Below are 23,740 nucleotides of genomic sequence, written 5' to 3'. Positions count from 1 at the left end.
TGGCGGACACAGATAGTAAAGGGCCCCTTTGCAGGAAAAGTACAAGGGCCCTTTTCAATCCAATAATTTACCAAAATGCACAATTCCACCTGGTATGGAGGTGGAAATGGGCCCCCTGACCTCTTGGGCCCCTGTGCTACTACATAGGTTGCACCAATAATATGTCCTATCTCTCTCTGCATGTATATATATATATATATATATATATATATATATGTGTATATATATATATATATATATATATATATATATATCTATATATATATATATATATATATATATATATATATATATCTAGGCCAAATCTGGTAAGAACACCCAAGCATCAGCGCAGTTAGAGGCAGGGAGATTTAAAAGATATTGGTTTATTTTTTTTAATTAACTGATTTTTTTTATTTATTTTATTTTTTTATTTAATTTATTAATTTATTTATTGTTTTAAAAAAGTCTTAAAGAATAACTAAACTTTCAGTTCTATTTTTTATGTAATTTTCAAATAACTTTATTAAAGGATTTGTCTTCTTCATTCCTTTTTACCTGTCATAGCTGCATTGATACCAGAATGTACTCATGAGGAGTACAGTTGATGGCAGTGATGGGTCAGCATCAGCATGTCTCTTCTCCTCTGAGTATTCTGCTTATCAGATCAGTCTCCTGCAGCTTCTTATCACCAGAGTTAGAAGGAGCTAATCTCACCCTGTCACTGCATTCATCTTTACTCCAGTTCTTATATCAATGCAGATGAAGACAGGTTAATAGACTGGGGGGAAAGCAGGCATTTGGAAACCATATACAGTACAGACCAAAAGTTTGGACACACCTTCTCATTCAAAGAGTTTTCTTTATTTTCATGACTCTAAAAATTGTAGATTCACATTGAAGGCATCAAAACTATGAATTGACACATGTGGAATAAATACTTAACAAAAAAGTGTGAAGCAACTGAAAATATGTCTTATATTCTAGGTTCTTCAAAGTAGCCACCTTTTGCTTTGATTACTGCTTTGCACACTCTTGGCATTCTCTTGATGAGCTACAAGAGGTAGTCACCGGAAATGGTTTTCCAACAGTCTTGAAGGAGTTCCCAGAGATACTTAGCACTTGTTGGCCCTTTTGCCTCCACTCTGCGGTCCAGCTCTCCCCAAACCATCTCGATTGGGTTCAGGTCTGGTGACTGTGGAGGCCAGGTCATCTGGCGTAGCACCCCATCACTCTCCTTCTCAGTCAAATAGCCCTTACACAGCCTGGAGGTGTGTTTGGGGTTATTGTCCTGTTGAAAAATAAATGATGGTCCAACTAAATGCAAACCGGATGGAATAGCATGCCACTGCAAGATGCTGGGGTAGCCATGCTGGTTCAGTATGCCTTCAATTTTGAATAAATCCCCAACAGTGTCACCAGCAAAGCACCCCCACACCATCACACCTCCTCCATGCTTCACGGTGGGAACCAGGCATGTAGAGTCCACCCCTTCCCTTTTTCTGCGTTGCACAAAGACACGGTGGTTGGATCCAAAGATCTCAAATTTGGACTCATCAGACCAAAGCACAGATTTCCACTGGTCTAATGTCCATTCCTTGTGTTCTTTAGCCCAAACAAGTCTCTTCTGCTTGTTGCCGGTCCTTAGCAGTGGTTTCCTAGCAGCTATTTTACCATGAAGGCCTGCTGCACAAAGTCTCCTCTTAACAGTTTTTCTAGAGATGTGTCTGCTGCTAGAACTCTGTGTGGCATTGACCTGGTCTCTAATCTGAGCTGCCGTTAACCTACGATTTCTGAGGCTGGTGACTCGGATAAACTTATCCTCCGTAGCAGAGGTGACTCTTGGTCTTCCTTTCCTGGGGAAGTCCTCATATGAGCCAGTTTCTTTGTAGCGTTTGATGGTTTTTGACACTGCACTTGGGGACACTTTCAAAGTTTTCCCAATTTTTCGGACTGACTGACCTTCATTTCTTAAAGTAATGATGGCCACTCGTTTTTCTTTACTTAGCTGCTTTTTTGTTGCCATAATACAAATTCTAACAGTCTATTTAGTAGGACTATCAGCTGTGTATCCACCAGACTTCTGCACAACACAACTGATGGTCCCAACCCCATTTATAAGGCAAGAAATCCCACTTATTAAACCTGACGGGGCACACCTGTGAAGTGAAGACCATTTCCGGTGACTACCTCTTGAAGCTCATCAAGAGAATGCCAAGAGTGTGCAAAGCAGTAATCAAAGCAAAAGGCGGCTACTTTGAAGAACCTAGAATATAAGACATATTTTCAGTTGTTTCACACTTTTCTGTTAAAGGGGTTATCCGGCTTCTTTGACATTTTTTTTTTTATTTCCCTATTGGGCTACATTGGGGCAGGTAAGTAGTTAGAGACCACTTACCTGCCCTGCTGTCAGCCCCTCTCCCCCGGCTCAGAGCGGTCATGTGACCGCTCCTGCCGCGATTTTGCTGCTTCCGGTCATTTCATGTCTACATGGGCAGGGCCATGTTGACATGCAAATGTGGAACAGCATGTCGCCTCCCTGCTGGGTGTCTACAGTGTGATAAGCCCCGCCCCCTTCCCTGCACCCTCCCACACATTCCCCCGCACCTCTTACTCTCCAGTAACCTCCCCCTGCACTGCTGTGGGGTCGGTGATCTGGGGGCGGGGCCTGGCGACAGCTGCCATGGTGTCAGCGCCAGCACCGGGCCCCCTGCCCAGGATCGCACATTCAAATGTACCGGCATCACAGATCACCGATGCCGGTACATTTGAAAGTGCTGATGAGAAGCAGCGCAGCTTCTCATCACTGTCCCTCCCGCTGTCTGTGCTCTCTTCAGCACAGCGGTGACGTCACTACTGTGCTGAAGAGAGCACAGACAGCGCACGAACGTGCAGGAGCGGCGGGGACCGAGGACAGGTGAGTATGTACTCCACATGTGTTCCCGATGGGGATGGGGGGGTTGCAGAGCCATATGTGTGCGTGTGCAGAGCCATATGTGTGCGTGTGAGGTGCAGAGCCATATGTGTGCGTGTGCAGAGCCATGTGTGTGCGTGTACGGTGCAGAGCCATGTGTGTGCGTGTGCAGAGCCATATGTGTGCGTGTGCGGTGCAGAGCCATATGTGTGCGGTGCAGAGCCATATGTGTGCGTGTGAGGTGCAGAGCCATATGTGTGCGTGTGCAGAGCCATGTGTGTGCGTGTGCGGTGCAGAGCCATATGTGTGCGGTGCAGAGCCATATGTGTGCGTGTGCGGTACAGAGCCATATGTGTGCGGTGCAGAGCCATATGTGTGCGTGTGCAGAGCCATATGTGTGCGTGTGCGGTGCAGAGCCATATGTGTGCGTGTGCGGTGCAGAGCCATATGTGTGCATGTGCGGTGCAGAGCCATATGTGTGCGGTACAGAGCCATATGTGTGCGTGTGCAGAGCCATATGTGTGCGGTGCAGAGCCATATGTGTGCGTGTGCAGAGCCATATGTGTGCGTGTGCAGAGCCATATGTGTGCGGTGCAGAGCCATATGTGTGCATGTGCAGAGCCATATGTGTGCGGTGCAGAGCCATATGTGTGCGTGTGCGGTGCAGAGCCATATGTGTGCGTGTGCGGTGCAGAGCCCGATGTGGGGCTGTTATTTGCAATGCTGTAGTGATACCAGGTTAGGTGCTGGGGAAGAATACTGACAGGGAATGTGTGTGCAGGGGGCGGGCAGGGGGCGGGCAGGGGGCGAGGCTTGACACTGGGGTGGGTGGTGACAGCTGTGACTGAGGTTCAGCACAGGAAGTGGTCATGTTTGCTGGATCTGAATGTAAACAAGAAGCTGCCGAGAATAAAGGGATAATTCAAGAGGAACAAAAGTTAGAAAACAAAAAATAACAATGTAGGTGTGATTTATATGACAATACAGCACAGATAAACTCAAAAATTTTTGTTAAGCTAATGTCGGACAACTCCTTTAAGTATTTCATTCCACATGTGATAATTCATAGTTTTGATGCCTTCAATGTGAATCTACAATTTTCAGTCATGAAAATAAAGAAAACTCTTTGAATGAGAAGGTGTGTCCAAACTTTTGGTCTGTACTGTACATTCTTCTTTTAAAAAAAAAAATTAAAAAAAATGTAAGAAAGTAATTTGCAACGTTTCAGAACTTTTTATAATAGAAAAATTATGCAAATAAAAAATAAACGTTTAAAAGGGAAACTCCAGTTTTTGAGCTTCCATATTTATATATGGGCAAAATTATGACAACATCTAAGTTTTTATTTTGATTTATATTTTGTCTTCATGTGCAGATATTGATGAGTGTGCGACGGCAAGCCTTAACAATTGCTCCCAGCTGGCGACCTGCACCAACACTGTCGGCAGTTATCAATGTCAGTGCATACCAGGAACCGAAGATCGCAACCCCTCCAGCCCAGGACGGGACTGTGCAGGTGAGTACGGACACAAGAATACAAAATATACACAGTATTTGCTTTTTCATATCCTCCTGTGATGGTAGGAGGATAGGAGAATAGAAGCTGCTTAGGAGAAGTTACCCTTTCATGGGTTATATGGGTATTAAAAAGAAGAAACTGTATTAAAAAAGCTGATAACAATATTCAACTTATATCTCCTCTGCCTCTCCAGAGTTAGTGAGAAACAGGTGCTAAGCTGACCCTGTCACTGCCATCATCAGTACTCCAGTTCTGATATCAATGAAGATAGACTGGGGATATCAGGGATTTGGAGGCCATAGCATGGACAGAATTATGACAATATATCATGTTTATTTTAGTATGGCTGTTTTTTTAATTTCACATTGGTTTTTATGTTTTCTCCATGTGCAGATATAGACGAGTGTGCCTCGGCAAGCCTGAACAATTGCTCCCAGCTGGCGACCTGCACCAACAATAATGGCAGCTATCAATGTCAGTGCATACCAGGAACCGAAGATCGCAACCCCTCCAGCCCAGGACGGGACTGTGTAGGTGAGTACAGACATGATAGTGTAAAATATATCCATTTTTCAAATGCTTCGCTATAATGGTAGGAGACCGGGAATAATAGGTGATGCCGCTTACATTTTTTATAATTTTATAGAATATGGAAAGTTATGATAGCTTAAAAACGACACTTTATTTGGGGATTTAACATCATTCGCTTTTGTCTGACTTTGGCTACATTGAAGTAAGAATATACTGATTTGGAGTACTGCTGCTGGCAGTGATGGGTCAGCGCCTGTCTCTTCCTCTGATTGTTCCCTGTGGGACATCATCCTGCTTATCACAACAATCTCCAGCAGTATCTTATCCCCAGAGTTAGTGAAACACCGGTGCTGATCTCACCCTGTCACTGCCATCATCTGTACTCCAGTTCTGATATCAATGCAGAAGACAGGTGAATAGATAGAGGGGAAAAAAGGAGGGATTTGGAAGCCAATTATATGCAATTATTGTTATAAGAATGTAGAAAAAATTCTAATAAATTGTTTTGCAAAGTTTTGTTACTTTCTATGCTGGTCAAAAAATATTAAAAAATAAATGAATAAATAAATAAATAATTAAATAAACGTTTATTTACTCCTTAAAGGGAAACTTCATGTTTGTAGCTTCCATATTGGGATATGGGCTGGGTTATAACAATATCTAATCTTTATTTTAGTATGTCTGTTTCTTCTTATTTCCCATTGGTTTATATATTTTTTCTCCATGTGCAGATATAAATGAGTGTGCCTCGCCAAGCCTTAACAATTGCTCCCAGCTGGCGACCTGCATCAACAATAATGGCAGCTATCAATGTCAGTGCATACCAGGATACGAAGATCGCAACCCCTCCAGCCCAGGACGGGACGACTGTGTAGGTGAGTACAGACACAAGAATACAAAATATACACAGTATTTTACAAAGCCTCAGCTGTGATGGCAGGAGACCGGGAATAGAGGGTGATTGGGTAAAGTTACCCTTTAAAAGGGTTATCTGAGTTTGTAAAAGAAGAAAATGTGTTATAAAACCAAAAAAATAGACAAAAACAATACTCAACTTTTTTTTCCTTACACCTCTTTAGAGTTAGTGAGATACAGGAGCTAATCTGACTCTGTCACTGCTATCATCTGTACTCCATTTCTGATATCAATGCAGATGAAGGCAGACAAATAGACTGGGGAAAAGCAGGGATTTGGATTTTTTTTTACAAAAATGAATATTTCCTAATAAAGTAATCTTCCAAGTTTTAGAACTTTCAATTTTTTAAACAAAATTATATAAAAAAATATATAAATGTTTAGTTACTCTTTAAAGGGAAACTTCAGCCTTCGCTTTTTTCTATGGGCAGGGTTACAACAATATCTAATTTTTATTTTAGTATGGCTATTTTATTTTTTCATTTCACATTGGTTTATATATTTTATCTTCATGTGCAGATATAGACGAGTGTGCCTCGGCAAGCCTTAACAATTGCTCCCAGCTGGCGACCTGCACCAACAATAATGGCAGCTATCAATGTCAGTGCATACCAGGAACCGAAGATCGCAACCCCTCCAGCCCAGGACGGGACTGTGTAGGTGAGTACGGACATGACAGTATACAACGTACACAGTATTTGCTTTTGGAAATCTTCCGCTGTGATGATTGGAGACCGGGATTGGAAGCTGATTGAGTGGAGTTACCCTTTAAAGGGATTATCTGCATATTAAAAAGAAAACAATTTTTATAAAACAAAAAAAAGCAAAAACAATACTTAACTTTTATCTCCCCTGCTTCTGCAGAGTTAGTCAGGCACAGGAGCTAATTTGACTCTGTCACTGCTATCATCGGTACTCCAGTTCTGATATCAAAGCAGGCAATTAGACTGGGGAAAAGCAGGGATTTGCAGGTCATGATATGGGCAGGGTTATGACAATATCTTATTTCTATTCTATTATTCCTTGTTTTTGTAATTGCTTTATATTTTATCTTCATGTGCAGATATAGACGAGTGTGCCACTGCAAGCCTTAACAATTGCTCCCAGCTGGCGACCTGCATCAACATTGTCGGCAGTTATCAATGTCAGTGCATACCAGGAACCAAAGATGGCAACTCTTCCAGCCCCGGGCGGTACTGTGTAGGTGAGTACAGACACAACCGTACATAATATACACAGTATTTGCTTTTTCAGATCCTCTGCTATGATGCTAGGAGACTAAGAATAATAACAGATGTCGCTTAAATTATTTTTTTATCATTTAAAATTATGATACCTTCAACATAACATTTTATTTTTGAGTTCCACTTAATTCCTCTTTGCTTGCATTTAGCTACATTGATATCAAAATATACTCATTTGGAGTACTAATGCTGGCAGTGATGGGTCAGCGCCTGTCTCCTCCTCTGATTGGTGTCTGTAGAAGATTATCCTACTTATCAGAACAATCTTCTGCAGCAGCTTGTCCACAGAGTTAGTGAGACACAGCTGCTGATCTCACCCTGTCACTGCCATCATCTGTACTCCAATTCAAATATCAATGCAAATGAAGACAGGCAGACTGGAAAAAGCATGGATTTCGAGGCCACTTAAATGCATTTTTTACAGGAATGAAGACATAATAGGAATGAAGACCTAAGAAAATGATTTGTAAAATAACAAAGAAAACTGGAGAAAATTCTAAAAATAAATAAATAAAACGTTTAGTTACTCTTTAGGCTGTGTTCACATGTTGCGTTTTTGCTCATTTTTTTTCTGCAGCCAAAACCTGCTTTCTTGGCAGTAAAAAAGCTGTTTCCAAAAAGCAGTTTTTGCTGCATTTTTGCTACTTTTTTGTTGCATTTTTGCTGCGTTTTTTTTATTGCATTTTTCATGTGTCATTTGTCTACAGTCCATTTGTAATAAAATTAGTTTTATTCACCCCAAAAAAAGCAAATTAAACACAGTGTTTGCATTTTTTGCACTTTTCTATTGCTTGGTGAATGGTGCAAAAATGCTGAAATAATTGATACGCTGATTTTTTCAAAAACGCAGCAGTTTTCCATTCCAATCAGAAAAAAAAAAGCAATCGTGTGAGTTGGATTTATGGAATCTCCTAGCTTTTGCTGTTATGTAAAAAGTAGCATTTAATGTGCTTTAAAAATGCTATAAAAAACTGCAGCAAAATCGCAACGTGTGAACATAGCCTTAAGGGTAAACTCCATTCCTGGATCTTCGATATTGTGATATCAGCAGGGTTATGACAATATCTCATTTTTATTTTAGTGTAGCTATTTTTTTTTTATTTCACATTGGTTTATATTTTCATAGAAAGATAACCTAATATCAAATATGTTTCCTTTATGTTGATGGGCAGATATAAACGAGTGTTCATCAGGGCAAAATAACACGTGCTCACCTCTGGCAGCCTGCACCAACACTATTGGAAGCTATCAATGTCAGTGCTATCCAGGAATTCAGGAGCTCACCCCGTCCAATCCCGGACGGGACTGTTTTGGTGAGTGCAACTTGGCATTTCTGTATTTTCAATGCTTCGGGCCTTAAATCGAGGAGCCAGTGTAACCTGCTCTGCAGAACTAACCAGTACAGATCAGAAAACGTTCATTTCTGCATAAACCCTCCATTTACTAAATCCGGTCCTCAAACCATGTAATTAGTCTGAATGTCTCGAATGTGGGCTGTGCCCCTTCCCCTATAGATATTTCTTAGAACAGAGCCAAGGTCATCCAGCTTTCCACGACCCCTGAATGACAAATCATTCTCCTGTGCAGATTTGACATTTGCCATTAGCTACATTGAAATAAGAATATACTTGATTGGAGTACTAATGCTGGCAGTGATGGGTCAGCGCGTGTCTCCTCCTCTGATTGTTCTTTGTAGAAGATCATCCTGCTTAGGCCGGAGTCCCACTTGCTCGTATCTCATGCGAGTCTCGCAATGCATCACCTGATGCGGCTGCATACTGCCCTACTGTCCTGACATTAGCGGGTGGGCTGCATGTATTTCTATGCAGCTGAGACACTCCTGTCCGGGCGTTGGCACACCGTGCCGGGTGATGCGATGCAAGACTCGCGCGAATCTCTCACAAGGGTGACTCCGTCCTTATCAGAACAATCTTTTTCAGCATCTTGTCCCCAGAGTTCATAAGAGACAGCTGCTGATCTCACTCTATCACTGCCATCATCTGTACTCCATTTCTGATATCAATGCAAATGAAAGCATGCAAAAAGATTGGAAAAAGCAGTGATTTGGAGGCCACTTAAATGCTTTAGAAAAGAATGTAGAAAGTCGGGCACTGCAGCACAAAGCTGTGTAGTGGAGCCGTACTCACAGATTTCAGCAATCAGCTGTACAAGGACTTCTATGCCGCCTCAGGTTTTGGACTTGCTATAGAAAAGAGCCGAGGTCACCCAGCTTTCCATGACCCCTGAATGACAAATCATCTTCTCATGCAGATTTGACATATAGGAGTCTGGTAAAGTTGCGTAGACATCCCCTGTGGCTGTGTTAATGGTGGCTATATTGGTTGTCAGCCAATTTCTTATATAAATGGTGTAAAGTTACCAAAAATAAGCCACTGTATTATACCGCCGGATAAAGGTGTGCCATGCAGGACTACAAAATGGCCATAGATGGGAGAAAATATAGCTAATTATATAGCAAAATATAGTATTATTTCGCTATTTTAGGCTGATTTTGACCAGTTTTGCAATTATAGAAAAATATGCCCCCAAAAATGATTGTTAAAAACAAACAAAAAAAAAATGTCAGTGCAGGAGGCCGTTGTGGCTGCATTTTTTAAGTGGATTTCAGTGTAGAAAATTCGCTATTACTGTGTCGGCCAAATTAATAGGATATTTCTAAATAGTACAGTTACTTTAACCTATCGCACAAACACCCTCCACGACATGTTTCGCCATTATTCTGGCTTCATCTGAGCAAAGGGTGAAATGTGTGGAAAATCCTCGTCATTGCCACAGCAAATTCAATGTGAAAATTCCACTGTAAAAAGGTTGCGTGGGAACATAGCCTAAAGATTTAACAAATCAATTAGCGGAGCCCGGATACTGCTCAGGATGTGTGTAATAATGATTGGTAATTATGGCTCTGCCTCGCTCTTTGACCTCTCTGGGAATCCATAGACTATTTTAAGCCATACAATTATTAGCGGATTATCTGATTTACTGCAGTAAATGAACAGACAACAATGGAAAGGTGCGGCACGTAGCATTTAGTAAATTTTTGTTTTCTGTATTATTTGGGGTTATGAAAATGGAGGCTTCTGTCATCAAGAATTACACTAGGCCTCAGGAGGTAGAGCTGTTTCCCATAGCAACCAATCAAATCACTGCTTTTATTTTCTAATTTGCTCTGGGGAAATGAAAGGTGGAATCTGATTGGTCCTTAAGTCCCAGAGTGAAGGCCTTACTGCTGAATATACGTTTTCTGTCACTATGAATCTCACAAAAGAGGTTCATAATATGAAAGCGTCACGGAAACTGAGATTTCAACATGAGCGTTTTCTGCCCAGAAAAGTGGAAAATTTGTTTGTTAAAAAAAATGCATTAGTCACAAAATCAATAAATTTAGACAGAAAAATGACATTAAAAAGCAAAAATGGTAAATCAGCCCCAGAGCTCGTGACATAATTGGAGCATGAGGAGCGCAGATGTTGGGGAATCAGTGTTAACACAGGCAAGCTGAGTTTCATACACAGGTGACTGCCTGCAGCGGTGTCAGGTGTTAGCTGTTGGCAGGGCCCGGTGACCCTCCTACCCACGGCCTTCATCTGAACTTATGCACTTATCCTTATAATAAAAGGTTTTCATCCCGTGAAGCTGAGTCAATATTTCTCTTGTGTGAGAGTCTATTAACGCTGAGACGATGACAAACATTCCCACAGCACATCCCGGGCGAACCCCCAAATACAACCACACGGACAATGGTGTCACTAATACTGGGATTAAAGGGGAATCTACATATCATTAAACAGAGCACCCATCTCACCCCATAGACTGTGGTTATGTCGCGGGCGGGGAGGAGGGTGTCGGCACACTGCGCTCACCCCTTCTGCTCGGGTCCGGCAGCTGCTCAGTGGTGGCTCGAGCTGTGGGCCGGATCCCGGGGTTCCTCGAGCGACACTCCTCGCCCGTGAGTGAAAGGGGATTGTTGTTGGGTGTGGGGGATTGTTATAGTTCGTGACGCCACCCACGGTTGTGGTGATTGCACCACCGCTGCTCTGAGTGGGGATCCCGGGGATGGTGATGGGGAGCAGCCAGGTGTTGTGTTGCCCCTCCATGGGTAGGGGTTGGTGATCCCGGGGCCCGGTGATGGTTTGTGAGGTGCGGGGCCTGGTGGGCGCAGGGACGCAGGGGCAGCGCTGTGCCTTGCGGCACTGTGGTACTCACTCAGCCTGAGACTTGGACACAGTTTGTACGGTAAACCAAACGGCTGGTAGGACGGTCCCACAGACGGCTGCACCTGCACTCCCGGTAGTTGACGGTGATGTCCCTCTTCCTTGCACCTATGTTTGACTGATGGTAGTGGTGGATTCCCTCCGGTTACCCGCTCCCCGACTGCAATCTGGGCCGGAGGAGCTCTACATTTTGCCCGCAGGCGCTGGCCCTGAGAAACTGGTGCCTTGGCGGTGGCGGTGTCTCTCTGCTTCAGGTTGGGCTGTTGCCGTCAATCGGGACTTGGTTGCTGGGGGATCTACGTCCCCTTCACTGACGGATTCGGCAAATTGGGCGACTCCTAGCCTTGCCGGGGTCCGAGAGGCCCCTGCCCTGGTGCTGACTGTCCTTCGGAACACTGCTCCAGACCACCGGGCACACAGCCAACGGGGTCCTTCCAGGAACTTCCAAACGGTCCCCCTCCAGACAGTCACCGCCGTCGCTGACCTTGCTGTTCTGGCCCTCACAAAGCTGGACCCTTCAGGCTTTGCACACTCTCTGCTCTGTCACCACTTCTTGCTTTCCTCCTTTACTACTCTTCTTTCCTCCACTTTCACTTCTCTGTTGTTTACTTTAGCCCTCCTGGGCTACTCCTCCACTCCTTCCACTTCCTCCTCCCTGACTGTTCTCTTGCCCTGCCCGGGCTACTCTCTGTTTACTCAAGCTCGTCCCTGAGCTGACTGCCTGGTCCTTCCCGCCTCCAGAACTGTGATCTCCTTGGTGGGCGGAGCCAACCGCCTGGCCCACCCCCTGGTGTGAATCATCAGCCTCTGGAGGAAGGCAACAAGGATTTTTGGTTAGCTTAGGTGTGCCTACCTGGGATGTGGGGCGTGGTGGTGTGTGACCTGTGTCCCCTGGCTTGCCCAGGGCGACACATTCCCCCTTAGCAAAATGCAGACCGTCCGCGGGCTGCCGTCCTACACCGGTTTTATTTTTCTGAAAAAGGGGTAACAGGGTTAAACAAACAAAAATAACATTTTTAATAACTTCTTCCCAAGACGGGAGGCACATTTCTTTTAACGTTGCAACGGTTTACGGTTACGGTTTCCGCTCTCTCCCACCCAAGTAACCTGGCCCTGATGCTGCCCCTACAACCCAGGCAGCACCCCTTGACCCACAGTCCAGCACACGGTACCCGAGCGGGATCTGTCCTTCCCTCCAGAGGGTAGCCACCGGTTCCTTTGGTGGCTGGGCCCCAGCCTGCTCTGCTGAGGGCCCTCCCTCCAACCTGCCTCTCCGGAGGCGGCACTGCGGAAACGGTAACGGTAACCAACATATTTACAAGCCACTAACGTCTGTGGTTGCCCTGCAAGTTCACGGGCCTGTCCATGGATAGTTCCCATGCAATTTTAAACGGTCCCCACGGGGACAACGGTGCCGGCTCCGGCCGGTTCAATCACTACAGATAATCAGGTGAAAACTCGGTAATCATCACTTTTTCATTTGCAGAACTTTCAAACAAACAGTGGTGGTCCCAACGGGGACGGTGCAACGGGCATCCGCTGCCCTTTTGCAGCTCAGCAGTCCATTCTCACTCGTGGGGCTCTAGTGCCACCTTCACATGGTGCACCGCTCTGGACCCCAATGGTAGTTCGCTGCAGGCGATCTTCTTCCATATTCATGCGGGCATGCACATCCGCTCTACACCCCTCTCGGGCATCGATCTCTCTGCGCAGCTGCTGTTGCCGCTGCTCCCAGCCGGGAGTACTTTCTGTTTGCTCCGGTTCAGCGTGTGCGGGGGACGGACCCAGCCAGAGTCCCTCCGTGTCGGCTACGACCGGCACCTTCAGTAATGAGGGACCCCGCTGTGACATGGCCTCCTCTGCCTCCTGGCAGCTGCATCCCCGCCGTGCCTCCGGTGCATCTTTGCTGACGGGCTCAGCCTTTGGCTTCTTCCATAGAAGCGGTTCAGGGTGGTCATGAGCTTCTGCTGCAGGTCGGTCCGCCGGGGCGGATTGGCAGGGTACCGCTACCGGTGGTGGTGGTAGCGGGCCTAGTGGCGGGGCAGCAGCAGCTAATGCGGGTAGCGGGAGAGGCCGCAGGGTGAACGGGTGTAGGCCGGGCCCCTCAGCCGCAGCGGCCGATCCCTCGGGAATACAGGGACGTGGGTCTCTTACCCGTTCCTCCAAATCTTCCTCCACCTCGCATCTCCACATAGCAGCCACCTCTTCCACCATGTCGGCCTCCCACTCCTCCAGGAGGAGCTGCATGCGGACCTGCAGACGGCTGCTTAGCTGGGCGGTCCGGACTTCCACCCACACCGCCATGCCGGGCGCGGGGACCACGGTGTTGTTGGTCGGACTCAGCATCTTTAGCAGCGGCCTCTTCCAGGAACCAATAAATGGCCGCAGGGTCCTGGCGTCCCTGCTTCCACAGCCGCGCTCACATGCGGCCAGCCGCCATTTCGTCCCCCTTAGCTCTTTCCGGCCCCTCCTCTCTCGGGGCGGGGTTTCGGCCTTCGCGCCTCTACTGCTCGAGAAGACGCTCGAGCGGGAACTTTTCGCGCCAAAGATGGCGGCTTCTGAAATTTTTCTGCCGGATACCTCCGGCGGTAACAAGGCGCACCTCTACCAGACAGCAGAGAGGTAAGATCCTGTTCGTGATGCCAAGTTGTCGCGGGCGGGGAGGAGGGTGTCAGCACACCGCGCTCACCCCTTCTGCTCGGGTCCGGCTGCTCAGTGGTGGCTCGAGCCGTAGGCCGGATCCTGGGGGTTTCTCGAGCGGCACTCCTCGCCCGTGAGTGAAAGGGGGGTTGTTTGGGGTGTTGGGATAATGTCCGTGACGCCACCCACGGTTGTGGTGAGGTGTAGCACCACCGCTGCTCGATGCGGGGATCCCGGGGATGGTGAAGGGGAGCAGCCAGGTGTTGTGTTGCCCCTCCGTGGGTAGGGGGGTTGGTGATCCCGGGGCCCGGTGATGGCTTATGAGGTGCGGGGCCTGGTGGGCGCAGGGACGCGGGGGCAGCGCTGTGCCTTGCGGCACTGTGGTACTCACTCAGCCTGAGACTTGGACACAGTTTGTACGGTAAACCAAACGGCTGGTAGGACGATCCCACAGACGGCTGCACCTGCACTCCCGGTAGTTGACGGTGATGTCCCTCTTCCTTGCACCTATGTTTGACTGATGGTAGCGGTGGATTCCCTCCGGTTACCCGCTCCCCGACTGCAATCTGGGCCGGAGGAGCTCTACACTTTGCCCGCAGGCGCTGGCCATGAGAAACTGGTGCCTTGGCGGTGGCGGTGTCTCTCTGCTTCAGGTTGGGCTGTTGCCGTCAATCGGGACTTGGTTGCTGGGGGATCTACGTCCCCTTCACTGACGGATTCGGCAAATTGGGCGACTCCTAGCCTTGCCGGGGTCCGAGAGGCCCCTGCCCTGGTGCTGACTGTCCTTCGGAACACTGCTCCAGACCACCGGGCACACAGCCAACGGGGTCCTTCCAGGAACTTCCAAACGGTCCCACTCCAGACGGTCACCGCCGTTGCTGACCTTGCTGTTCTGGCCCTCACAAAGCTGGACCCTTCAGGCTTTGCACACTCTCTGCTCTGTCACCACTTCTTGCTTTCCTCCTTTACTACTCTTCTTTCCTCCACTTTCACTTCTCTGTTGTTTACTTTAGCCCTCCTGGGCTACTCCTCCACTCCTTCCACTTCCTCCTCCCTGACTGTTCTCTTGCCCTGCCCGGGCTACTCTCTGTTTACTCACCTCGTCCCTGAGCTGACTGCCTGGTCCTTCCCGCCTCCAGAACTGTGATCTCCTTGGTGGGCGGAGCCAACCGCCTGGCCCACCCCCTGGTGTGAATCATCAGCCTCTGGAGGAAGGCAACAAGGATTTTTGGTTAGCTTAGGTGTGCCTACCTGGGATGTGGGGTGTGGTGGTGTGTGACCTGTGTCCCCTGGCTTGCCCAGGGCGACACAGTTACATACACTATATATATGCTTATTCTATGCCTTTCTATTACATATATGTACAATGTATTTCAGCATGTAATGGGCATGTGTGCATAATGTACTGTATATATGCATGTGGTATGTACATTGTATATGCATGTGCATGTTTCATGTGTGTGTCCTTTGTTTGTAATGTGAATATGTGTGCAGCATTTTTATATTCTTGTCAATTTGTGTGTATATATATATATATATAAAAAAATTATATATATATATATATATATATATATATATGGTATGTGTACATATATATAACATACTATACATACATATATATTATACATGATATATACATATTTTATATATATATATATATATATATATATATATATATATATATATATATATATGTATGTATAAAAATATGTATATATCATGTGTAATTATATGTGTAAGGTGTATACATGCGTATTTTATATATGCGTGTTGTGTGTGTACTCTGTATATTGGTGTGTAATGTGTATGTATTTTATATATCCTTGTGTATTATATGTTTGCTTATGTATATTGTGTATGTATTTTATATATGCTTGTGTGTACTCTGTATATTGGTGTGTAATGTGTATGTATTCTATATATGCTTGTGTATTATATGTATGCTGATGTGTTCTATGTATGTATTTTATATATGCTTATGTATTATATGTATGCTGATGTGTAATTTGTATGTATTTTATATATGCTTGTGTACTCTATATTGGTCTGTAATGTGTGTATTTTATATATGCTTATGTACTATGTATGTTGGTGTGTAATGTGTATGTGTGTATTTTATATATGCTTGAGTATTATATGTATGCTGATGTGTAATTTTATATATGCTTGTGTGTGTATTATATGTATGCTGATGTGTAATGTGTATGTATTTTATATATGCTTGTGTACTCTATATTGGTGTGTAATGTGTGTATTTTATATATGCTTGTGTATTATATGTATGTTGGTGTGTAATGTGTATGTACAGTATTTTATATATGCTTGTGTATTATATGTATATTGGTGTGTAATGTGTATGTACAGTATTTTATACATGCTTGTGTATTATATGTATGTTTGTGTGTAATGTGTATGTGTGTGTATTTTATATATGCTTGTGTATATGTATGCTGATGTGTAATGTGTATATACAGTACAGTATTTTATATATGCTTGTGTATTATATGTATGCTGATGTGTAATGTGTATGTATTTTATACATGCTTGTGTATTATATGTATGTTGGTGTGTAATGTGTATATGTGTGTATAATGTGACTATGTATGTATATGAATGTGTTTGTGTGTTTGGGTGGTTCCTGACAGAATTGGTGGTCAGGCCACATCCTGGCCCTTTGTTATCAGGGGCCATTACTTCAGTTACCCAGCTTTCCCAGAATCCAAAATGCAGAGATGCATCTATAATAATATTAAAATAAATCAGCTTATTTTTTTTTTTTTCATAGTCCTGCGCCAGCCATATTGATTTTTATCCAGTTTTCTCAAAACTCGATCATTTGCTATTCAGAAATCTATTGTTTCCACCCAGCTTTCCTTGGATCTGACAAATGAACATGCAGAATAAAAATTCTCTACATTTTTTTCCTAAAATTGGCGCCAGTCCGCCTGCGTTATACCCCAGCCATTATGTGTGATGTATTATACTCAGCCCCGGGCGGACACGACAGACTTGTTCTTCCAGCCTATACAAATGTTGCTGAGGAAAATAGTGACAGATGCGATTGTACAGATTGTATAGATGTCAGATGTCAATCATGCCGTTTATCTTCCAGAACCTGTGAACTGTTATAACATTTCGACCCTCTGCTCTTCTACATCTTCCTGCAATATTGACTCCCGACCCAATATATGTGCTAGTGAGTATCGGGTACACCTTTATTTTTATTATTTGCCTTTCTCATTTAACAAAAGTCAATGTTATATCAGGATGTTTTATATGTGTAACCAGGTAAACCGACTTTACTACCTGTATTTACTAACCGCAAAGGAAATAGTTCCGCGACATATTCAGCTCTGCTACATCTGCATTCATCACCATGTTAGTTAGGTTTCTAATTCTTCCCAGATGCCACAAATGTCTCTACATTCTGACCTTCTGATACACTGATGTAGCAGAGATGGGTTTGTCTGGTATTTGTGTAAGGGGTCAAGGATTTGGGGCCACTTTTGCCCCCCCAGGTTGGCAAGCACTGCACTGTAGCACCTAGGCTTTCCCTAATCCAGGGCACAATTTCTGTTTGCAGTCCTCACCATGTGTTTAAATACTGTGGCCAAGGGAGGATGTGCCTCAATAATGTCCTCCTAGGCACCCGGCACTGGAGGCACGTGCCCGACAGACCCCTCTGGCTTTGCCCTGCCCATTTCACAGTAAGGGGGTGGACTGTGACTTGCTCGGACGGGCGGCAGGACTTCTTCCTCCGCTTCTTCCACCTCCGAGTTCCAGCACACCAACTCGGTGGGCAATTCAGGGGGGTCCCCGGTCACTCCGCTCTTATTGGCCTCTTCGACAGGTAGCACCTCTTCTTCTGGCCCCTCCACTCTTAGACGTGTCCAGCGCTGGATCCAGACCTCACTGCAGGCAAGGCCCAGCGCTAGGTGTGGCACCATACACTAGCTTACATACACAGGCACCATGCTGTCAGCGCCCTCCGCCCCAGGAGCGCAACGGCAGTCACCTGCATCTCCAGGGGTCATCGGTCGGATTATGTCCTCCAGCTTTGCTTCACTTCCCGCATACGCCATCTCCGGTACTCCACTTCCCAGCTAATAGCGATGGGCAGCATGCTCCTGCTTCTCCTCCAACCAATTCCAAAATGGTGCAGGCCCATCATGTAGTACTATATTCCGGCGTGCTCGGCCCCAACTCTTACGGTGCCAGGGCTCCATTGCGTCACCTAACCATCTCAAAGGCGAAGACCACAACCACACCTCTCTCACACACCGGGCTGCCCTCACCAGGCCATGTCTCACTGGAGACTGTGCCTTCCTCTCACAGGTGCTGCCTCTGCTGGGCTGGACCCTTATTTTACACCGGACTGTCCCTCAGGGCGTCTTTCATTCACCAGTCCATATCTCACTTTGGGCCAGCTTTTCATTAACCCTCTCAGCCCTGTCCTATACATGAGACCTAAGCTTACCCTTCTAGCTAGGGAACCAAGAACCGGTGACACCTAATAGTGGGTGGTAGCTCGAAAATGATAGAAGATCTGGGGGTTACAAGTCACAGTCCACCCCCTTACATCACCATTGCATCTTCTCCTTCAACTTTGAATATGATATTTTGTTGATGACCGAAACTACAGGGAACCTGTTCTGTGTAATTAGAAGGTACCAGGGTCTTGCAGGCAACTGGAACCACCATCACCATCACTCTTCATGATGCTTGCACCATAAATTCCCATGGACCAACACCACTGACGTTACTTCCCATCACTTCTCCATTCTCAAGCTTATCTATAAGAGTTAAGTTTCTCAATTCAGAGTGAATTGGATCGGCCAAAAACCTCTTATACTCACCTGTTCTTGGGTCTATCCTCCATTTAGCTCTTTTGTCTTCTAGCTTCGTTACAGCCGTCCGGTCACTTCTTCCTCATTCACTGAGCAGCGCATCGTCACATGATGGTGATGGGCCCAGTGTGTAGAAGACCCGGCCGGAAGTAATATCTTGCTTTGGGCAATCCCTACACGTTAGAAGGTTTTACTGACACCTAGCAGTAAGTGTTCAGTTTCCCCACAGCACTTCCGCAGGAGAAATGAGGTATTACACCGGATCCTCCAGAGTGAAAGACCTAAATCCATTAACTAGGGTGTTTGAAATGTTTTTTTTAAACTGGACAACCCCTTTAAGTGTCCCACGTCATCATCACTCATGATCTTTCTCTACTTACAGGTAAACAGGCATTCCCATCCAAAATCCTGTTGAAGAACTATAATTTTTCCACAGACCTCTATAATCCATCCAGTGATGCCTATAAAAATCTCGCCATACTGTTCACCCGCAACGTAAGTAATAATGACAGCCAGCACGGCCCAAGGGTGTAAATGTAGTGTTGTACTTGGTCCTTGGAGCCTAGGGGGGTCCCAAAAGGTTTATTTACCCAACATGAGAAGACCAGTTCTACATAGCTGGGGGCCCTGTTGGAGATTTTCCATTGAGGCCTATATATTTCATAACCTCTTCCATATGGCCTAAGGTTAATATTTGGAGAATGTGGTGTAGACAATGGTTTACATTACGTGGATTGATGTTTTATATTCTCTTTGCAGCTAACAATTTTTATAAAGGAGAAACTGAATGTGAGCAGCTTTGAGATTGTGATTGTGGGCTTCCGGGAGGGCAGCGTCATTGCCCACTTTATGTGCATCCTAAACTCGTCTACCCCAATTAGCGCCAATGTATTGCAAGACGCTCTGAGCAGTGGTGCCAAAAGAATCCTGTCTAATGACAGCTCAGTCACTGTGTTGTCTCGTAAGTAATGCTTATACTTCATTTATATCATATAGTAGAATTATAGTTGCAGGTGGCCACCACTAGGGGGAGCACACTACATATGGCTTTATACAGGTGGTAAAAAAAATTGTACCTGCAGGAGCTCGCCGCATATGGATTTATACAGGTAGTAAAGAACTGTATATATCTGCATTAAACCACCACTAGAGAAGCTTATTGCATATGGGTATGCACAGTTAGAAAAGAAACATATATATATATATATATATATATATATATATAATATATATAACATCAGTATTCAACCACCACTTGGGGGTGCTTACATTCTATAAGTTTATACAGGTAGTAAGACATTGTATATGCCTGCATGCAGTCACCACTAGGGGGAGCTCATTGCATGCGGTTTATACAGGTAGTAAAGAACTGTATTTATCTGCATGCAGCCACCACTAGAGGGAGCTCAATGCATATGGATATACACAGTTAATAAAGAATTGTAAATATAAGTGTGCAGCTACCACTAGGAGGAGCTCACTATATATATCTTTATACAGCTAGTAAGGAATTGTATATACCTGCATTCAACCACCACTAGGAGAAGCTCACTTCATACTGTTTATACAGGTAGTAAAGAACCGCATATAGATATAGGTTCTTTACTACCTGTATAAACAGCATGCAGTGAGCTTTCCTCATTGCATATGCATATACATAGATAGTGAAGAACTGTATTTATCAGCGTGCAACCACCACTAGGGGGAGCTCACTATATACAGATAGTAAGGAATTGAAGATACCTGTATGCAGCCATCACAAAGAGAAGCTCACTGATTATGGTTATTTATAGGTACGGTAGTAAAGAACTGTATATATCTGCATGCAGCCACCACTAGGGGGAGCTCATTTCACATGCATATATACAGGTAGTAAATAACTGTATATATCAGTGTGCAACCACCACTAGGGGAAGCTCACTGCATACTATTTATACAGGTAGTAAAGAACCGCATATATCTGCATGCAGCCACCACTAGGGGGAGCTCATTGCATATGCATATATACAGGTAGTGAAGAACTGTATATATCAGTGTGCAACCACCACTTGGGGAGCTCACTGCATAGGGTTATATATGGGTAGTAAATAACTATTTATCTGCATGTGCCACCACTAGGGGGAGCTCGCTGCATACGGTTATGTACAGGTAGTAAACAACTGTATTTATCTGCATGTGCCATCACTAGGGGGCGCTCACTGCATACGGTTATATACAGGTAGTAAACAACTGTATTTATCTGCATGTGCCATCACTAGGGGGAGCTCACTGCATATGGTTATATACAGGTAGTAAACAACTGTATTTATCTGCATGTGCCATCACTAGGGGGAGCTCACTGCATACAGTTATATACAGGTAGTAAAGAACTGTATTTATCTGCATGTACCACCACTAGTGGGAGCTCACTGCATATGGTTATATACAGGTAGTATAGAACTGTATTTATCTGCATGTACCACCACTAGGGGGAGCTCACTGCATAAGGTTATACATAAGTAGTAAAGAACTATATATATATATATATATATATATATATATATATATATATATATATATATATATATATATCTGCATGTAGCCACCACTAGGGGGAGCTCACTACATGAGGATCTAAACAGTTTTTTTTTTCTGTCTATTTGCCTCCCCCTAGTGGTAACTACTAAGTATTGCATCAAGCAGAAAACATTTATATTACATAAATCACATATTTATGTATTTAAATATTATTATTTATTATCTTGCCTATACAGTTTCAGAAAGAAAACATTTATTATTAATCGGTGATCATTTATCACCATTTATTTGGCCATATAATTAATATTCCTGCCATAGAGATGAGCGGGTACCAGACTAAGTTTACACCCCTTAGTAAAACAATAGGAATACATAATTAAATCCAATTAACCCCATATAAGTTTACCCATGAAAACCAACAGATACTTATCTATACTTATAAGATACTTATCTTATCTACAGATAATATTCTGCAATGTACAAACTAATTATTTATAATTATTTATTATATATTAATTTCTGATAATATAATGTGAAAACAGCGCCACCTGGTGTTGATAGATGTAAAAACAATGATATTCGATATATTAATAATAATAATAATAATTATTATTATTATTTATTATATATTATTAAGTATTATTTCTGATAATATAATGTGATAACAGCGCCACCTGGTGTTGATAGATGTAAAAACAGGGATATTTGATTTTTTTTTTTTTATTATTATTATTATTATTATTATTATTTATTATAGCGCCATCAATTCCATGGCGCTTTACATGTCAAGTAATATCCTTTATGGCTTCTTTTTTTTCTTAATGAGATAATGTCAAACTCCATACAGATGTATTATTATAATAATTCATTAATTCTGCATATTTCTGTTCAAAAGTGATGATATTAATGCATCTTTATCTCCTATTACAGCAATAACCACGACCCCGACCACAGCCACGAGTGACGACAGCAGCTGGAGGACGGCCACCATCGTCGTCGCGGTCCTGCTGGGATTCTTCTTATTAATAGTGGTAGTGTTGTCCGCTATATGGATATACACCAAGAACAGAGCCGGGGCATACTCGCCCTACACGGGGAACGTCATCGCTTCCTCCTACAAGAACTTTTAGGGAAAACGGAACTTTATGTCTCCAAACATATCTGGATTTACTCCGTGATGATATATAGTAATATTTCTTTTCAGAATTCGGAAGCCGGATTAAAGGGATTTGCTATATATAAGGACTGTGTAGGCCGTTGGCTATAATATTACATGAAATTCTGCTTTTTTTCCAATATATTGGATAAGGGGTATACACTGCCTCAGTCATATTCAATATATTATTCCATTAAGTTTCAGAAAACTCAATTATTAATTATAGTGATATATTTACTATATTTTTGCACTATTTTTCTACTTTTGTCCTTATTCGCGTCTATCGGGCCGTAATAATGTGCCAAAGAGGGATCAATGAAAATCCTTCGTACTGTCGTCAAGAACAAATGTCGCTCTCCTCTGTTTACATGATAAAAGTATAAGATATACTGTATTTTTTATTATATTAATATGCATTGATTGCATTTATATTACAAGGAAAGGAGCTATATGTTCTATATGTTACCCTGGTGGTGGCAAAAATGACAACCCATAACTCCCATTCGTTTCCATGGCCGATCAATTTTCTATAATAGGCCGGGATCGCTTGGGTGGTAATGGGATATATCAATTAGGAGATTTTTGGGGACAACCCCTTGAGGACATATATGGTATATGTATATGTATGTGATGCTATAAAGTCATGTTTATACTGTGTATTGCATACTGAATTAATATGTATAATTTTTTTTTATTTATTATGATGCTATTTAAGCTGAAGACAATAAACAGATTATTTTTTATTAACGAGTGGTTTATGCTGACTTCTTCACTGGTATTCAGAGTGTATTGATGATGGCCACCACTAGGGGGAGCTCACTGATGACCGATTTCACATTAATGGTGACTGTATAAATCTGTATGTAGTGAGCACCCCCTTGTGATGGCTGTATAAATATGTAAGTAGTGAGCTCCCCCTAGTGGTTGCTGTATAAATTTGTATGTTGTGAGCTCCTCCTAGTGGCGCCTGTATAAATCTGTATAGTTATTTAGTGATGACCTCTCCCTAGTGGTGGCTGAATAGATCTGTATGTAGTGAGCTCCCTCTAGTGGTGGCTGTATAAATCTGTATGTAGTGAGCTCCCTCTAGTGGTGGCTGTATAAATCTGTATGTAGTGAGCTCCTCCTAGTGGTGGCTGTATATATCTGTATGTAGTGAGCTCCCTCTATTGGTGGCTGTATATATCTGTATGTAGTGAGCTCCCTCTAGTGGTGGCTGTATATATCTGTATGTAGTGAGCTCCCT

At 43.9% G+C, this 23,740-nt stretch overlaps 1 protein-coding gene across 1 annotated transcript in view; it reads left to right on the top strand.

Annotated features, from left to right (window-relative positions):
- The window catches only part of LOC142285744 (uncharacterized), a 64,746-nt gene extending 41,505 nt beyond the window's left edge, over window positions 1–23,241 (top strand). Inside the window, exons 14-22 of the mRNA XM_075333296.1 lie at window positions 4,269–4,409; window positions 4,806–4,946; window positions 6,378–6,518; window positions 6,922–7,062; window positions 8,275–8,415; window positions 17,087–17,170; window positions 19,204–19,316; window positions 19,581–19,782; window positions 22,269–23,241. Coding sequence (XP_075189411.1) covers window positions 4,269–4,409; window positions 4,806–4,946; window positions 6,378–6,518; window positions 6,922–7,062; window positions 8,275–8,415; window positions 17,087–17,170; window positions 19,204–19,316; window positions 19,581–19,782; window positions 22,269–22,468 — 1,304 coding nt within the window. The 3' untranslated portion in view covers window positions 22,469–23,241. The remainder of the gene's footprint in view (window positions 1–4,268; window positions 4,410–4,805; window positions 4,947–6,377; window positions 6,519–6,921; window positions 7,063–8,274; window positions 8,416–17,086; window positions 17,171–19,203; window positions 19,317–19,580; window positions 19,783–22,268) is intronic.
- Window positions 23,242–23,740: the final 499 nt, after the last annotated feature.

This window comes from Anomaloglossus baeobatrachus, chromosome 2, assembly GCF_048569485.1.
Source record: "Anomaloglossus baeobatrachus isolate aAnoBae1 chromosome 2, aAnoBae1.hap1, whole genome shotgun sequence".
Taxonomy (NCBI): Eukaryota; Metazoa; Chordata; class Amphibia; order Anura; family Aromobatidae; genus Anomaloglossus; species Anomaloglossus baeobatrachus.
This window is presented reverse-complemented; position numbering and strand designations above follow the sequence as displayed.